The sequence below is a fragment of the Rana temporaria genome, chromosome 9 (assembly GCF_905171775.1).
Source record: "Rana temporaria chromosome 9, aRanTem1.1, whole genome shotgun sequence".
Taxonomy (NCBI): Eukaryota; Metazoa; Chordata; class Amphibia; order Anura; family Ranidae; genus Rana; species Rana temporaria.
Genome location: NC_053497.1, coordinates 53,944,697 through 53,957,855, shown reverse-complemented (window position 1 = coordinate 53,957,855; position 13,159 = coordinate 53,944,697). Strand labels below are relative to the sequence as shown.

Sequence of the window (13,159 nt, the reverse complement as noted above, 5' to 3'; positions counted from 1 at the left end):
ATGGAGTGTACTCACCATCGCATTGAAATCCGCGCCGAAATCCTCTGGCGATGACGTGTCGCGCCGTCGCCGCGATTATGACGCTGTCATATAAGGAATTTCACGCATGCGTCGAATCATTACGACGCATGCGGGGGATCCCTTCGGACGGATGGATCCGGTGAGTCTATACAGACCAGCGGATCCATCCGTTGGGATGGATTCCAGCAGATAGATTTGTTTAGCATGTCAGCAAATATTTGATCTGCTGGAATCCATCCCAGGGGATAAATATCCGCGGAAACAGATCCGCTGGAGTGTACACACCATAGGATCTATCCGCTGAAACCCATTCGCTGGGATTTTTCAGCGGATGGATTCTATCGTGTGTATGGGGCCTAAGTGAAAAATGGAATTCTTCAATAAATTAACCCCAATAACATTGTCACTTAGAATACAGAAGAGAAGGGTAGAACCTCCTCAGACAAATATTTTTGTAGGTCGATTTGAGGATCATCGAGGTCCAGGTTAAGGAAACCGTCCACCAGTCTCTGACACCTGAGAGTAGAAATAAGAAGGATGTAAGCTGTGTATATTTGCAAAGAGAGAGATATTGTGAAGAAGGATACTTATTAGGAAAGAAAAAAAGGAAATGTGCGGTACAAAACATGCTTTAAAGATACTGATGGATGAAAGCTCTCACAATGGCCAGCTGGTGGGAAATTTTGCTATATTTGGTTTTCTGGCCACTGGAGGGCAATAAATTGCCCAGGCCCAAAGGAGGCTGTAAAGGCTAATTCACTAGGTAACAAAAAGGTTACTAATATAAATATTAACTCTCTCTCACTTATCTAGTTTTTCATGCATTGAATCTTGATTGATGCACTCTATGGCCTGACCATTCCGGAACAGCTCTGAAACCTGTGAATTAAAGTATTTCGCAATAATTATAACTTAGGCCATTGACAGTCAGGTTACATTAGCTTACAGCACAGGGCACTGCTATTTTTCAGTTCAAAATTCCCAGAACAGAGCAATGCCATACCCTGAGGCCCCTCCTTGTGTTAATCTACCCTGTACCTGACCCAAACACTAATCCTTTTATTACCTTTTAATGTAATGCCTCGTACATACGATCGGAAATTCCGACAAGAAAACTGTGGATTTTTTTCCGACAGACTGCTGTGGTGCATACAAACGGTCACACAAAATTACGACCGTCAAGAACGCGGTGACGTACAACACTACAAGGAGCCGAGAAAAATTAAGTTCAATGATTCCGAGCATGCGTCAAATTGATTCCGAGCATGGATGTTTTTTTGCGTGTCGGAATTGCATACAGACGATCTAAATTTCCGACAAAAGAACTTTTTCCATTGGAAAATTTGAGAACCAGCTCTCAAATATTTGCCGTCGGAAATTGCGACAGAAAAAATCAGATGGGGCTTACACACGGTCAGAATTTCTGGCCAAAAGCTCACATCAAACTTTTTTAGCCAAAAATTCCCACTGTGTGTACGCGGCATTAGTCTGACCCCAACACTAACCCTCACAAAAATCATCAAAACAACCCTGACCCCAACGCTAATCCCCAAATTAACTTTCCTTGTAACCTCAACCCTGACACTATGCTTTGTCAAAGTTTGCTGATAACACTGCTCTTAAAAATCTGAAACCTGTGTGAAACAGGCCTAATACTAGCCCTCATAGTAACCCTCACTGCAACCCTGAATCTAACATTATCACACACAATAACTACATATAACGCTGACCCTAACACTACCTCTCACTTTAAAGCTGAAGTTTAGCAAAAAAAAAAAAACAACAACAAAAAAAAAAGCTTTAGTCACATCACTTACCTGTAACAAAGTATGCACCACAGTGTACAGGCAGGTGAATCCTGGAGAAATCTTCACTTCAGGGATGGGATCATGGATGCCTGTCCTCTTCCCATCTCTAAACTTCCATTTCTGCAATGGTTAACAGCTTCAACTACACTGTTTATTACATGATCTGTGAATGGAGGAGAGAATCATGTGACTGATCAGTCTGTGCCCCATTCACAGATCGTGTTACAGGGAGTGTAATCAATGAAAGAACTTTTCAATGGAGGGGGGAGGAAAGAAGGGCTTGTCCCTGTTGGAGCGGTTCACAAATGCATACTTCATTACAGATAAGTGGTGTGACCAAAGCTAGAAGTATTTTATTTAGCTAAATTTCACCTTTAACCTTCCCTGTAACCCCAATCCTGACACTAATGCCGCGTACAGACGATTGGACATTCCGACAACAAAACCGTGGATACATTTCTGACGGATGTTGGCTCAAACTTGTCTTGCATACACACGGTCACACAAATGTTGTCGGAAATTCCGAACGTCAAGAAAGCGGTGACGTACAACACGTACGATGGCACTAGAAAAGTTCAATACCAGTCGTGTTAGAAGTTTGGTGAGAGGATTCGCGCTTTTCAGACTCATGCTTTTCAGTCCGTTACAGCGTGACGAATGTGCCATCTCCATTACGAATGCTAGTTTTAACAGACCGAGCGCTTCCGTCTCGTACTTGATTGAGAGCATGCGTGGAATTGCCCACACACGATCGGAATTTCCGAGAACGGATTTTGTTGTCGGAAAATTTGAGAACCAGCTCTCAAATTTTTGTTGGAAATTCCGAAAATAAATAAATTAAATCGGCCGATACCGGGTCCTCAAAGTCCGGGAGATCAGGTGCAAAAAGGTGACACGAGTATAAGCAGAGGGGGGCATTTTCAGCACAAAAACAATGTGCTGAAAAACTCAGCTTATACTCGAGTATATACAGTACTTCTTTATGGGTAAAATGTTGTCTGGTTTAGAACGAAAATGGACAACATGAATAATAAAGGACCAGTGTAATAGAGAGAAAAAAAAATGATATAATATATGCATATATATATATATTTTCTATGATAAACATGAAGGGAGCAAATAAAACAGAACTCCAGCCAAAAAAAAAAAAAAAAAAAAACCTACTAAAAGATACAAAAAAAAAAAAAATGCTTTTGTGGCAATATTCGTTTTTAGTCAGCTGTATGTGCAAAGTACTTCCTTTTGTCCACAAGATGTCATCAGTCTTCTAGGTTGAATGACAGTTCGCACCATTCAACCAACTTGTTCTAAATCCAGGGTACCATCTGCCAGCCCCCACTCTGACTGGGCAGTAAAGCAGAAGAAAAAAGTAATGAAGTTCTTGCTGTCACTCTGCTTTCTCCTCCTAAAAGTCAGTATTGATAATCATCAGCAGTGCATTACCTCCACTCCTCTCTTTATGATCTCCTCTGGCATTCCAGCTATGGCTGCTACCTTGGCTGCCTGGCTTACTTCTGATACTCCATTCTTCAACTGATAGAAGAAGACCAATTCTTCTCTATCCAGACACCACTCAAAAGTCTGCAGACATCAAACAAGCCATTAGAAGAATCACAGCTCACATTTTTGTTGATTATTATAGCACAAGTTTTCTTTTGCCACATGAAATTTCCAGCATTCATGTAATCCTATTAAATGGATGAATCACTGTGTAAGGCACTTGCATCATTTACTTTGGGCTTCTAGAACACTAAGGAATGTTGAGCTAGCACCTGTGTAGTATAATATATTGTATACACTGCCTTGCAAATGCCTTGGGACAACTGCATGATATAAATAAAAAGCCCAGTAAAGCTCAATATTGGCTGGAAATGAAACGCATTTTACAATATAAGGGAATCACGACCCGTACAATGATATGGCATAACCCTTTGCTAGAAGAGTTGGTATCATACTTGGATATACTGTAGCTCAGCCCATCTATTAATTACATGTATTTATATAGCACGGTCATACATACACATAGTAGGGCCAATTTGAACAGGGGCCAATTAACCTACCAGCGTGTCTTTGGAGTGTGGGAGGAAACCAGGGTACCCAGAGGAAACCCACACAGACACAGAACATTCAAACTTTAGAACACAGAAAACAAATACTCCTGCTCACAAGTGGATTGTCCAACAGTCAATGTTCCATGGAAAAAGTGCCAAAAACAGAGGCCTTGCTGCCCTTCATGGATGGGGAATATCCTGGTAGCAAAACAGAGGGAAGAAAAGAAAAGGGTGCACCAGCCTAGTGTGTTACCGTTATAACAATTTAATAGAATAAACATCCAACTCACAAAAAGAATCACAATAGGCTTATCGACGCTGTAGTGGATACCCCTTAGACCGCACTCCAAATGGGGGGGATGAAGGTGTCACTGCCGGCTGATGCATTTCGAGGCTCTAAAGACCTCTTCATCAGAGCCCAGCCTGATGAAGAACATGCAAACTCCATGCAGATAGCACAGCGGAAAAGGAAAAAGTCCCGGTAAAACGTATGAGTAGATGGACCAGATGGCATCAATGAGTCAGATTGATGAAACAAAGATGTACCTAAGAGATAGATTCACACAGCCCCAACCCCATCCAAGCAGTGGAAAGCAATATGTTTAGGATGCTTAGGAATGGGACAAAACAACGGCAACACAATGACCTGATTTAAGTAAAATGCACCTTCGGCAGAAAAGATGTTCAAGGTCTCAAAACAACTTTGTCTTTGTAAAGTATAAGGAAAGCTTCTGTACAGGATAATGTCAAAAGCTCAGACACTCAGAGATGATAGGCACAAAAAAATGCAACCTTATGGGAAAGATTGGTTCAAAAGGCCAGCCTCTGAAGGACTGTCAACATCAGACTGGGGTCCCACGGAGTCAACTGAGAACAAACCCCTGATCAGGGAATAAGACACGTGTGGTCTTTAAAAAAGGTATAACCAAGGCAGAAACCTGACCCTTAAAGGAACACTAAAGGCACAATTTTTTTTTTTTTAAATAACATACATGTTATACTTACCTCCACTGTGCAGATCGTTTTGCACAGAGTGACCCGGATCCGTGTCTTCTGGGGTCCCTCGGCGGCTGTCTCGGCTCCTCCTCGCAAAAGCTTTCCACGTTCATGCAAGCTCCCTCGCATGGTGGAAAGCTTTTGCGAGCGCGCTCCCGTTATACAGCAGCGGCCATAGCTGCCGACTGTATCACTCGGCCCGCCCCCCGGCGCGCCGTGTCATACGCGGTGATTGACAGCAGCGCCAGCCAATGGCTGCGCTGCTATCAATCCGCCCTGCCTAGCCAATCAACGGCCAGGCTGGGAACCGAGCAAGATGACAAGCACGCCCCCATGACTTTCGAACGGTGAGGTAAGTAAAACTGGAGCTCGGGGGGGGGGGGGGGGGGTAGGCGGATGCTGTCAGATGTTTTTTTACCTTAATGCATAGGATGCCTTAAGGTAAAAAAACTTTTACCTTTACAACCCCTTTAACAGTCCTCACGGTTAGGAACTTATCGAATCTAGATTACAGGAAATACTTCAGAAGTGAAGCTATGTGTGCAACAAGCAAAGTATGCTTTCCATGTGCATGGGGAAAACCTTGGACAACTACTTTCAAGCCTTTAGCAACGGCCAAGAAACATTTCTAGAGAATAAAAAAGCATGCCAGGGTAATGTCCAGGACAAGACCCAATATGCCAGGCAGTGCGAAGGCTCTACTATAGACTTTTTGAGATTGGGAATTTAGCAGACGTTCTGCAGAATTTGCACCATCCAATGTAAATTAGCTTTGAGGCCATCCGTTGACTGTTCCCAAAGAAACAGATCGTCCCGATACCCCAGTATAAGAATCCTCTGAACTTTAAAAGAGCCAACATCAGGCCCAGCACCTGCGTGAACACTTGTGGTGCTGTGGCAAGGCCAAGGGGCAGAGCCGCAAACTGAAAGTGTTGGTTCCCTAACAGCAATACACAAGTAGCATCAATGAGGGGAAAAAATGGGGACGTACTCAGATGCTAGATAATTCCCGATAAAGACAAGCAACCAGTGATCACACTGATTCAATACAGAACTTGCAGGACACTTTAAAATGGATTTTATTGAACGTTTTTCCTGACTCCAGTAGGTTACAGCGTCATGGAAAACAAAGTTTGAGTCTTTGTTGGTCAACAGAGACGCTTTGGAGAAGGCGTCCGCCTAAGTTAGGCACTGTGGATTTTTTTTTAGTCCTCGCCGCCCAGGGCTGTTAGCTTCCACATCCTATCGACAGCGTCTGCATCAAATGGTGGACGATTACCTCAGGGACAAAACGGAGACGGAGAGCTTTCCAGCTGATGATCCACGGACTTGCTGGGTCATGAGAATAGACCACTGGCCAGAACTTGCCCAGGATGCTATTGAGTTGTTGGGCTGCCCTGCATCCAGCATGCTTTCAGAACGGGCATTCAGTGCTACAGGCGGATTCATTACTGATCATAGAACGTGTCTGTCCACAGACTCCATGGATCGTTTTCACTTTTATAAAAATGAATCAGTCCTGGATTACCAGCTATGAAGCCCCTGATGTCGATGTCACTGATTAAGTCTTTTTGGGATGTAGAATTTCTGCAGGACTTCTAGGCTGCCTAGCTTTGAGGGTGTTCAATCATTTCATCTGGAAGAATGTTTTTTGTGTAGGTTTCATGGGCACAAATAACACCCAAAGACTAATTTTTCAGCACCTGTTTGACGGGGACATATCATTGCAATTTTTTTGCCTTCCATCAAGAGCACCTCTATAGGGTTACAGTGGGAAGGCACACTCGACGCCCAGAGTAATTTTTCTGCACCTGTTTGACAGGTGCACTTAATTGCAATTTTTTACAGCAAGGCCAATTCTTGCTTTCATCAGGATTACCGCTATAGGGATACAGTGGGAAGGCGCCACCCACACCCAAAGACCAATTATTACTCACACCCGTTACTTCTATACAAAGTCAAAGTGACACCAGAATGTATCCATAAAATCTCTAATCTTGTTCCCAGTGCACAACATTGTGGCCTCATTATACACACTGGCTCCCCAGCTGTTGCTCAGCAAAATAAAGGCAGCTTGCAGGGAAAATGTCATTTTCTTTATCGTACACCACAAGACACAGTCAGGGCCGGATTCCAGACAAGGCCAACAAGGCCAGGCCTCGGGGCGGCAGTGGGTGCAGGGGCGGCACTGCAGCTGAGAGGAGAGGACACTTTAATTTCCGGAGTCCACCCCGTCATGTCACGGATGATGAGAGGAGAGAAAACAGAGGGAAGAGCAGGCCATCTCAATGTAATTTTCGGCAGCAGCACCCCCCAATGATCAATGTAATTTTTGGCAGCAACACCCCCCCCCCCGGTTCTCAATGTCATATTCGGCAGCAGCACCCCACCTGCTTCCCAGTGTCCTGCCAAAAAAGTCCCCCAGCGAATAATGTCCCCCCTGTACTGCGCAGGCGGGGGCGGCATTGAAGGACCCGGCCTTGGGGCGGCAAAGGGAGTAAATCCGGGCCTGGACACAGTCACAGCCTTTAGTCATTACATAGTGAGTTGTATAGTTCCCCAGAGGGGATTGGACACTGGCACACCCAATGAAGAAGAGTTCCCCTCTATATAACCCCTCCCATAAGGGAAGCACCTCAGTTTTTTCGCCAGTGTCTAAGGCAGCCTTTCTCAACCAGTGTGCCGCGGCACACTGGTGTGCCGTCAGAGGTTCTCAGGTGTGCCGCGGGGTCAGTGGAGAGAAGGTTGTCAGATAAGCCTGCTCTCCTGCCGAACTGTGAGAAACTCTGTCGGCTTTAAACGTGAAAGTGAAGTGCAGAGGAGTGTGCTGTGCTCTCTGCTTCCCCCTAGAGTGCAGTACCCGGCTGAATGAGGAATCTGGAAAGGTACTGAGCTAGAAGCTAGATTCATTTTAAAATGGCTTTATACATGTGTCTGTGTGCACATGTGAGTGTGTGTGTGTGCACATATGAGTGTGTGTGTGTGTGTGCACATATGAGTGTGTGTCTGTATGTGTGTGTATGTATGTATGTATGTGTATGCATGTGTCTGTATGTATGTGTGTATGTTACTTTTAATCCTGACCCCCCCCCCCCCAGAAATTTAACAAACAGAACCCCAAAGCCCCCTTGTGAAAGGAACGCCCCGCTCGGCCGAGTGTGGGGGGGGCGGCTTCAGCAATTTTCAGCAGCTTGGCAAACAGAGATCCAGGACAAGTGGGTAGTTTCCACAGTATCCTTGGGGTACAAACTGGAATTCTGAGAAATCCCACTTTATCGGTTCCTAAACTCGAACATCTCCAAAGATCCATTGAAGAGAAAACCCTTCTTCCAGTCATTGGATCACTTGCTGTCTCAGGGGGTAATCGTGGAAGTTCCCCTAAAAGAGCAAGGTTTGGGATTTTATTTAAACCTCTTTGTGGTTCCAAAACCAAAATGGAGACGTCAGACCCATTCTGGATCTAAAAGCTCTAAATCAGTTTCTGAACATCCGCCATTTTTGAATGGATCGGTGGTCTCCTCCCTACTCTGCAGAGAATTCTTGGCGTTGACAGACATCAAGGACACATACTTACACGTGCCTATCCATCTCGCTCACCAAAAGTTTCTAAGGTTTGTGGTAAAACACAGCCACTACCATTTTGTGGCTCTGCTTTTTGGCCTGGCTACTGCACCCCGGGTGTTTACAAAGGTTCTGGCCCCGCTTTTGGCAAATCTAAGGGCGCAAGGCATAGTGGTGATGGCCTATTTAGACGACCTACTCATGGTAGAAGAATCGGTAGCGCGATTAAATCACAGTGTGCTCAGTACAGTAAAATACCTAGAGCATTTAGGGTGGATCCTAAACCTACAGAAGTCCTCCCTGCAACCCCTAAGAAGGGTAGAGTATTTGGGCATAGTAATAGACACGGCCCAAAGCAGAGTGTTCCTTCCAGAGCCAAAGGTCAAATCCCTAAAGAAACTGGTCCACATCGTCAAAGCGAGGAAGGGACCATCCATTTCCCTTTGCATGAGATTATTGGGGAAGATGGTGGCCTCCTTCGAAGCCCTCCCTTATGCCCAGTTTCATTCAAGGCTGCTTAAAAAACAGTATCTTGGCTGCCTGGAACAGGAGAATCCAAGCTCTAGATTTACCAATGCACCCGTCTGCAATGGTGCGCCAAAGCTTCAGTTGGTGGTTTAACACCAAGAATTTACGAATTGGAAAATCCTTCCTCCCGGTCACCTGGAGGGTAGTAGCCACGGATGCCATTCTTTCCGGCTGGGGGGGGGCAGTCCTAGAAGAGGCCTCGGCCCAAGGAACTTGGTCCAAGTTCGAAAGGAGCCTGCCCATCAATATATTGGAGATTCGGGCAGTGTACCTAGATCTCGGAACCTGGACACACAGTTTACAGGGTTATCCTGTTCAGATTCAATCAGACAATGCTAATGCGGTAGCTTATATCCATCATCAAGGGGGCACCCGGAGTCGGGATGCTCAGAGAGAAGTGAACCAAATATTGGTATGGGCAGAAAGTCATGTTCCTTGTCTTTCTGCAATCTTCATTCCAGCAGTAGAGAATTGGCAAGCAGATTACCTGAGCCGTCAGTAACTCTTACCAGGAGAGTGGTCTCTCCACCCCAACATTTTTCAAGCTATTTGCCAGAAATGGGGGACCCCAGATGTAGACTTACTAGCTTCCAGGATCAACAAGAAGTTAGACACCTTTGTATCAAGGATAAGAGACCCTCTAGCCTTCGAAACGGATGCACCGATTCCCTGGAATCAGTTTTCACTAATCTATGCATTCCCTCCGGTTCCGCTCTTACAGAGACAGCTTTGCAAAATCAAAAGAGGGAATACCAGTACTCCTGGTGGCCCCAAATTGGTCCAGAAGGTCCTGGTACACCGAAATCATAAGGATGGTGGTAGGGAAACCTTGGCTTTGTCCGCTTCGCCAAGACATGCTATCGCAGGGTCCAGTGTTTCATCCTTCCTTACAAGGCTAAATTTGACGGTTTGGCTGTTGAAACCTACATATTGAAAAAGTGTGGGCTCTCGGGTCCAGTTCTCTCCACTCTCATTAATGCTAGAAAGCCGGTCTCCAGGCTCATCTATTATAGAATCTGAAAGGTATATGTTTCCTGGTGTGAATCCAGAGGGTGGAATCCGCAAAAGTATGTCATTAGTAGGATTCTGGCCTTTTGTCAGTTGGGCGTAGATATGAAACTAGCCCTGAGTACCATTAAGGGTCAAATCTCGGGTCTGTCAGTTTTCTTTCAGAGACAGCTAGCATCTTATTCCCTAGTCCGGGCATTTATTCAGGGGGTACTGCGGGTAAACCTGCCAGTCAAATCTCCCTTGTGCCCATGGGATTTAAATTTAGCGTTATCGGTTTTGCAGAAGCAGCCCTTTGAACCTATTCGCCATATTCCTTTAAATTTTGAGTAGGAAATTGGCCTTTTTGGTTGCCATCTCCTCTGCTAGGAGAGTTTTTGAATTAGCAGCTCTTTCCTGTAAGGAGCCTTATTTAGTTTGTCACAAAGACAAAATTGTGTTACGTCCCCATCCTTCCTAAGGTGGCGTCAACATTTAATTTAAATCAAGATATTGTTTTACCTTCCGTTCTTCGTGAGCCACAGTCAGGGGAAGGTTATTGCACTCGCTAGATGTAGTGAGAGCAATAAAGGTTTATCTTCAAGCAACTGCTCAGATACGTAAAACAGATGTTTTTTTTTTAATTCTGCCAGACGGTCCTAAAAAGGGCCAACCGGCATCAAAATCTACCATTTCCAGGTGGATTCGACAAATGATAATTCAGGCTTATGGTTTAAGGAACAAAGTTCCTGTTAAAGCGCACTCGACCAGGGCAATAAGTGCTTCATGGGCAGTGCATCATCAGGCTTCTATGGCTCAGATCTGTAAAGCTGCAGCTTGGTCTTCAGTCCATACATTTACCAAATAGATGTAAGAGGATTCCGCTTTCGGGTGTAGCGTACTGAAAGCAGCGGTATAGGGCCTCACGTCCGGTGGTGGTCTGCTTGATCTGTGTCTCCCTCTCTTCATTTAGAGCATTGCTCTAGGACCTCCCACTATGCAATGATTCAAGGCTGTGTCCAGTGGAGTACTCCAAGAAAAGGTTTTACAGGTAAGCCGTTATTAAAAATCCTATTTTTTCTGGCTTTATAAATGCAATTATTGCTGCAGCAGATTCTATACATGGTATAGATCTGCAACTTTACAGGTAGACTAAGGAGACCCCCCAGGCACTATATTGGAAGATTTCATTTTTACGCTTTTACTTTAAAAATAACTGCTCACTTTTTTTTATTGATGCATGTCCCCCATGGCAGGACCCAGACCCCTATAACCATTGTATACCCAATTACTTGCATATAGGCCTTCAAAATGGGCACTTTTGATTTTAATGGAGTTTGTTATTCAGGTTCGAACTTTTGGTGTGTTCGGAAGTTCTGGTGCGAGCCAAACAGGGGTCCTTTCGGCCCATCCCTAGTGTGGAGGAGGAAAAGCCCAAAAGTCCAGTTGGTTTCCTCTGGACACAATGGACCAGATTCTCGTAGATCGGCTTAAAAATGGGCGGGCGTAATGTATCTGATTTACGTTACGCCGCCGCAAGTTTTTCAGGCAAGTGCTTTTTTCACAAAGCACTTGCCTGTAAAGTTGCGGCGGCGTAGCGTAAATCACCCGGCGGAATTCAAATTCGGCGGGTAGGGGGTGTGTTTCATTTAAATGAAGCGCGTCCCCGCGCCGAACGAACTGCGCATTCGCCGTCCCTAAAATTTCCCGGCGTGCATTGCTCTAAATGACGTCGCAAGGACGTCATTGGTTTTGACGTGGACGTAAATTACGTCCAGCACCATTCACGGACGACTTACGCAAACGACATAACTTTTCAAATTTTCGATGCGGGGACGGCCATACTTAACATTGACTGCGCCTCATAAACCCAGGGGCAACTTTACGCCGGGAAAAGCCCAACGTAAACGCCGTAACTTTACTGCGTCGGCCGCGCGTACGTTCGGGAATTCGCGTATCTAGCTAATTTGCATACTTGACGCGGAAATCGACGGAAGCGCCACCTAGCGGGGGAAAAAAAATTGCAGTTACGATCCGATGGTGTAAGAGACTTACGCCTGTTGGATCTAATGGATATCTATGCGTAACTGATTCTAAGAATCAGTCGCATAGATACGACGGCGCTAGGCAGAGATACGAGGGTGTATCTGGAGATGCGCCGTCGTATCTCTTTTGAGAATCTGGGCCAATGTTTTGAACCCATATAGCTGAGATATCCAGGGTCCAAACAAGCACAAGACTCGCCTGACATCTCAGATGTTTCTTGCAAGGGAGTTGCAGCATTTCAGTCATAACACGCACCTCAAGTCTACCGGCATAAGGCCCAACCCATCCACACAGAGGAATAGTGCCTCAGAAAAGAGCTCCAAATGCTGTCTAGCTAAAAAAAGTCTGCCCTATGGGCACCAGGTTCCGTAGCAATGCCCTTTTCCCAAACCAAAAAGGCCTGGACTTCCATGGAAACAACAGCTTTACACATTATATTGTAAAAGCCATCTTTCATTGGATATTGTTGCACATACAGTATTGTTTGAGGGGTTAAAACATCTTGTCTAGGTGAGGCCAATCCTTAAATCGTATCCTCATATCAGAGAGGAATTATACGACTGGTTTGGTTGCCTTCCAAATTATAATTTCTTGCCATCAAAGGAAGGACTCAAAGCATGACACTGAAGGGTAAGGACAACAGAGGGCACATCTGAGTTTAGCAGTATGAAATCCAATGTATTTACACAACAAATGGCAACTTACAAGACAATGTAGTGATATCAGGCATTTATATGTAGAAACTGTCAGGTCGCATGAGTCCAGGTGACAGATGCACACCGCTAAGTTTGTGGACACTATGGCTGATTGCTGCGAATGGAGCTCTGGGTGGTTCAGGAAAGCAGCTCCACCTGAACACCAACACGGACCAAGCAGGAAGTTAGAGCGCAAGATTCCCCAGGGCGTGAAGCAGGTATTCACCAGAGCCTCTAGTGGTGAGGATTGATTTGGCTGCAGCTGACTCTAGGACACAGCCCTCTGGGTCTCTCAGCTCAATCTCATGGACTGGCTCTGCTGGACAGAGTGGAAGCAGCAGTTCAGGGTTAAACATAGGATAGTCAAGAGAACAAGCCATGGTTGGGGCAACAAGCAGACGGGGATGGTGAGGAAGACACGCCAAGGTCAGGGTTACTTGCAGACAGGAATGGTCAGAGGGACACG

At 45.3% G+C, this 13,159-nt stretch overlaps 1 protein-coding gene across 1 annotated transcript in view; it reads right to left on the bottom strand.

The window, feature by feature from the left end:
- Positions 1–348: 348 nt before the first annotated feature.
- The window catches only part of MSH5 (mutS homolog 5), a 108,244-nt gene continuing 95,433 nt past the window's right edge, over positions 349–13,159 (bottom strand). Inside the window, exons 23-25 of the mRNA XM_040323504.1 lie at positions 3,273–3,410; positions 827–900; positions 349–537 (exon numbers count right to left, since the gene is read on the bottom strand). Coding sequence (XP_040179438.1) covers positions 429–537; positions 827–900; positions 3,273–3,410 — 321 coding nt within the window. The 3' untranslated portion in view covers positions 349–428. The remainder of the gene's footprint in view (positions 538–826; positions 901–3,272; positions 3,411–13,159) is intronic.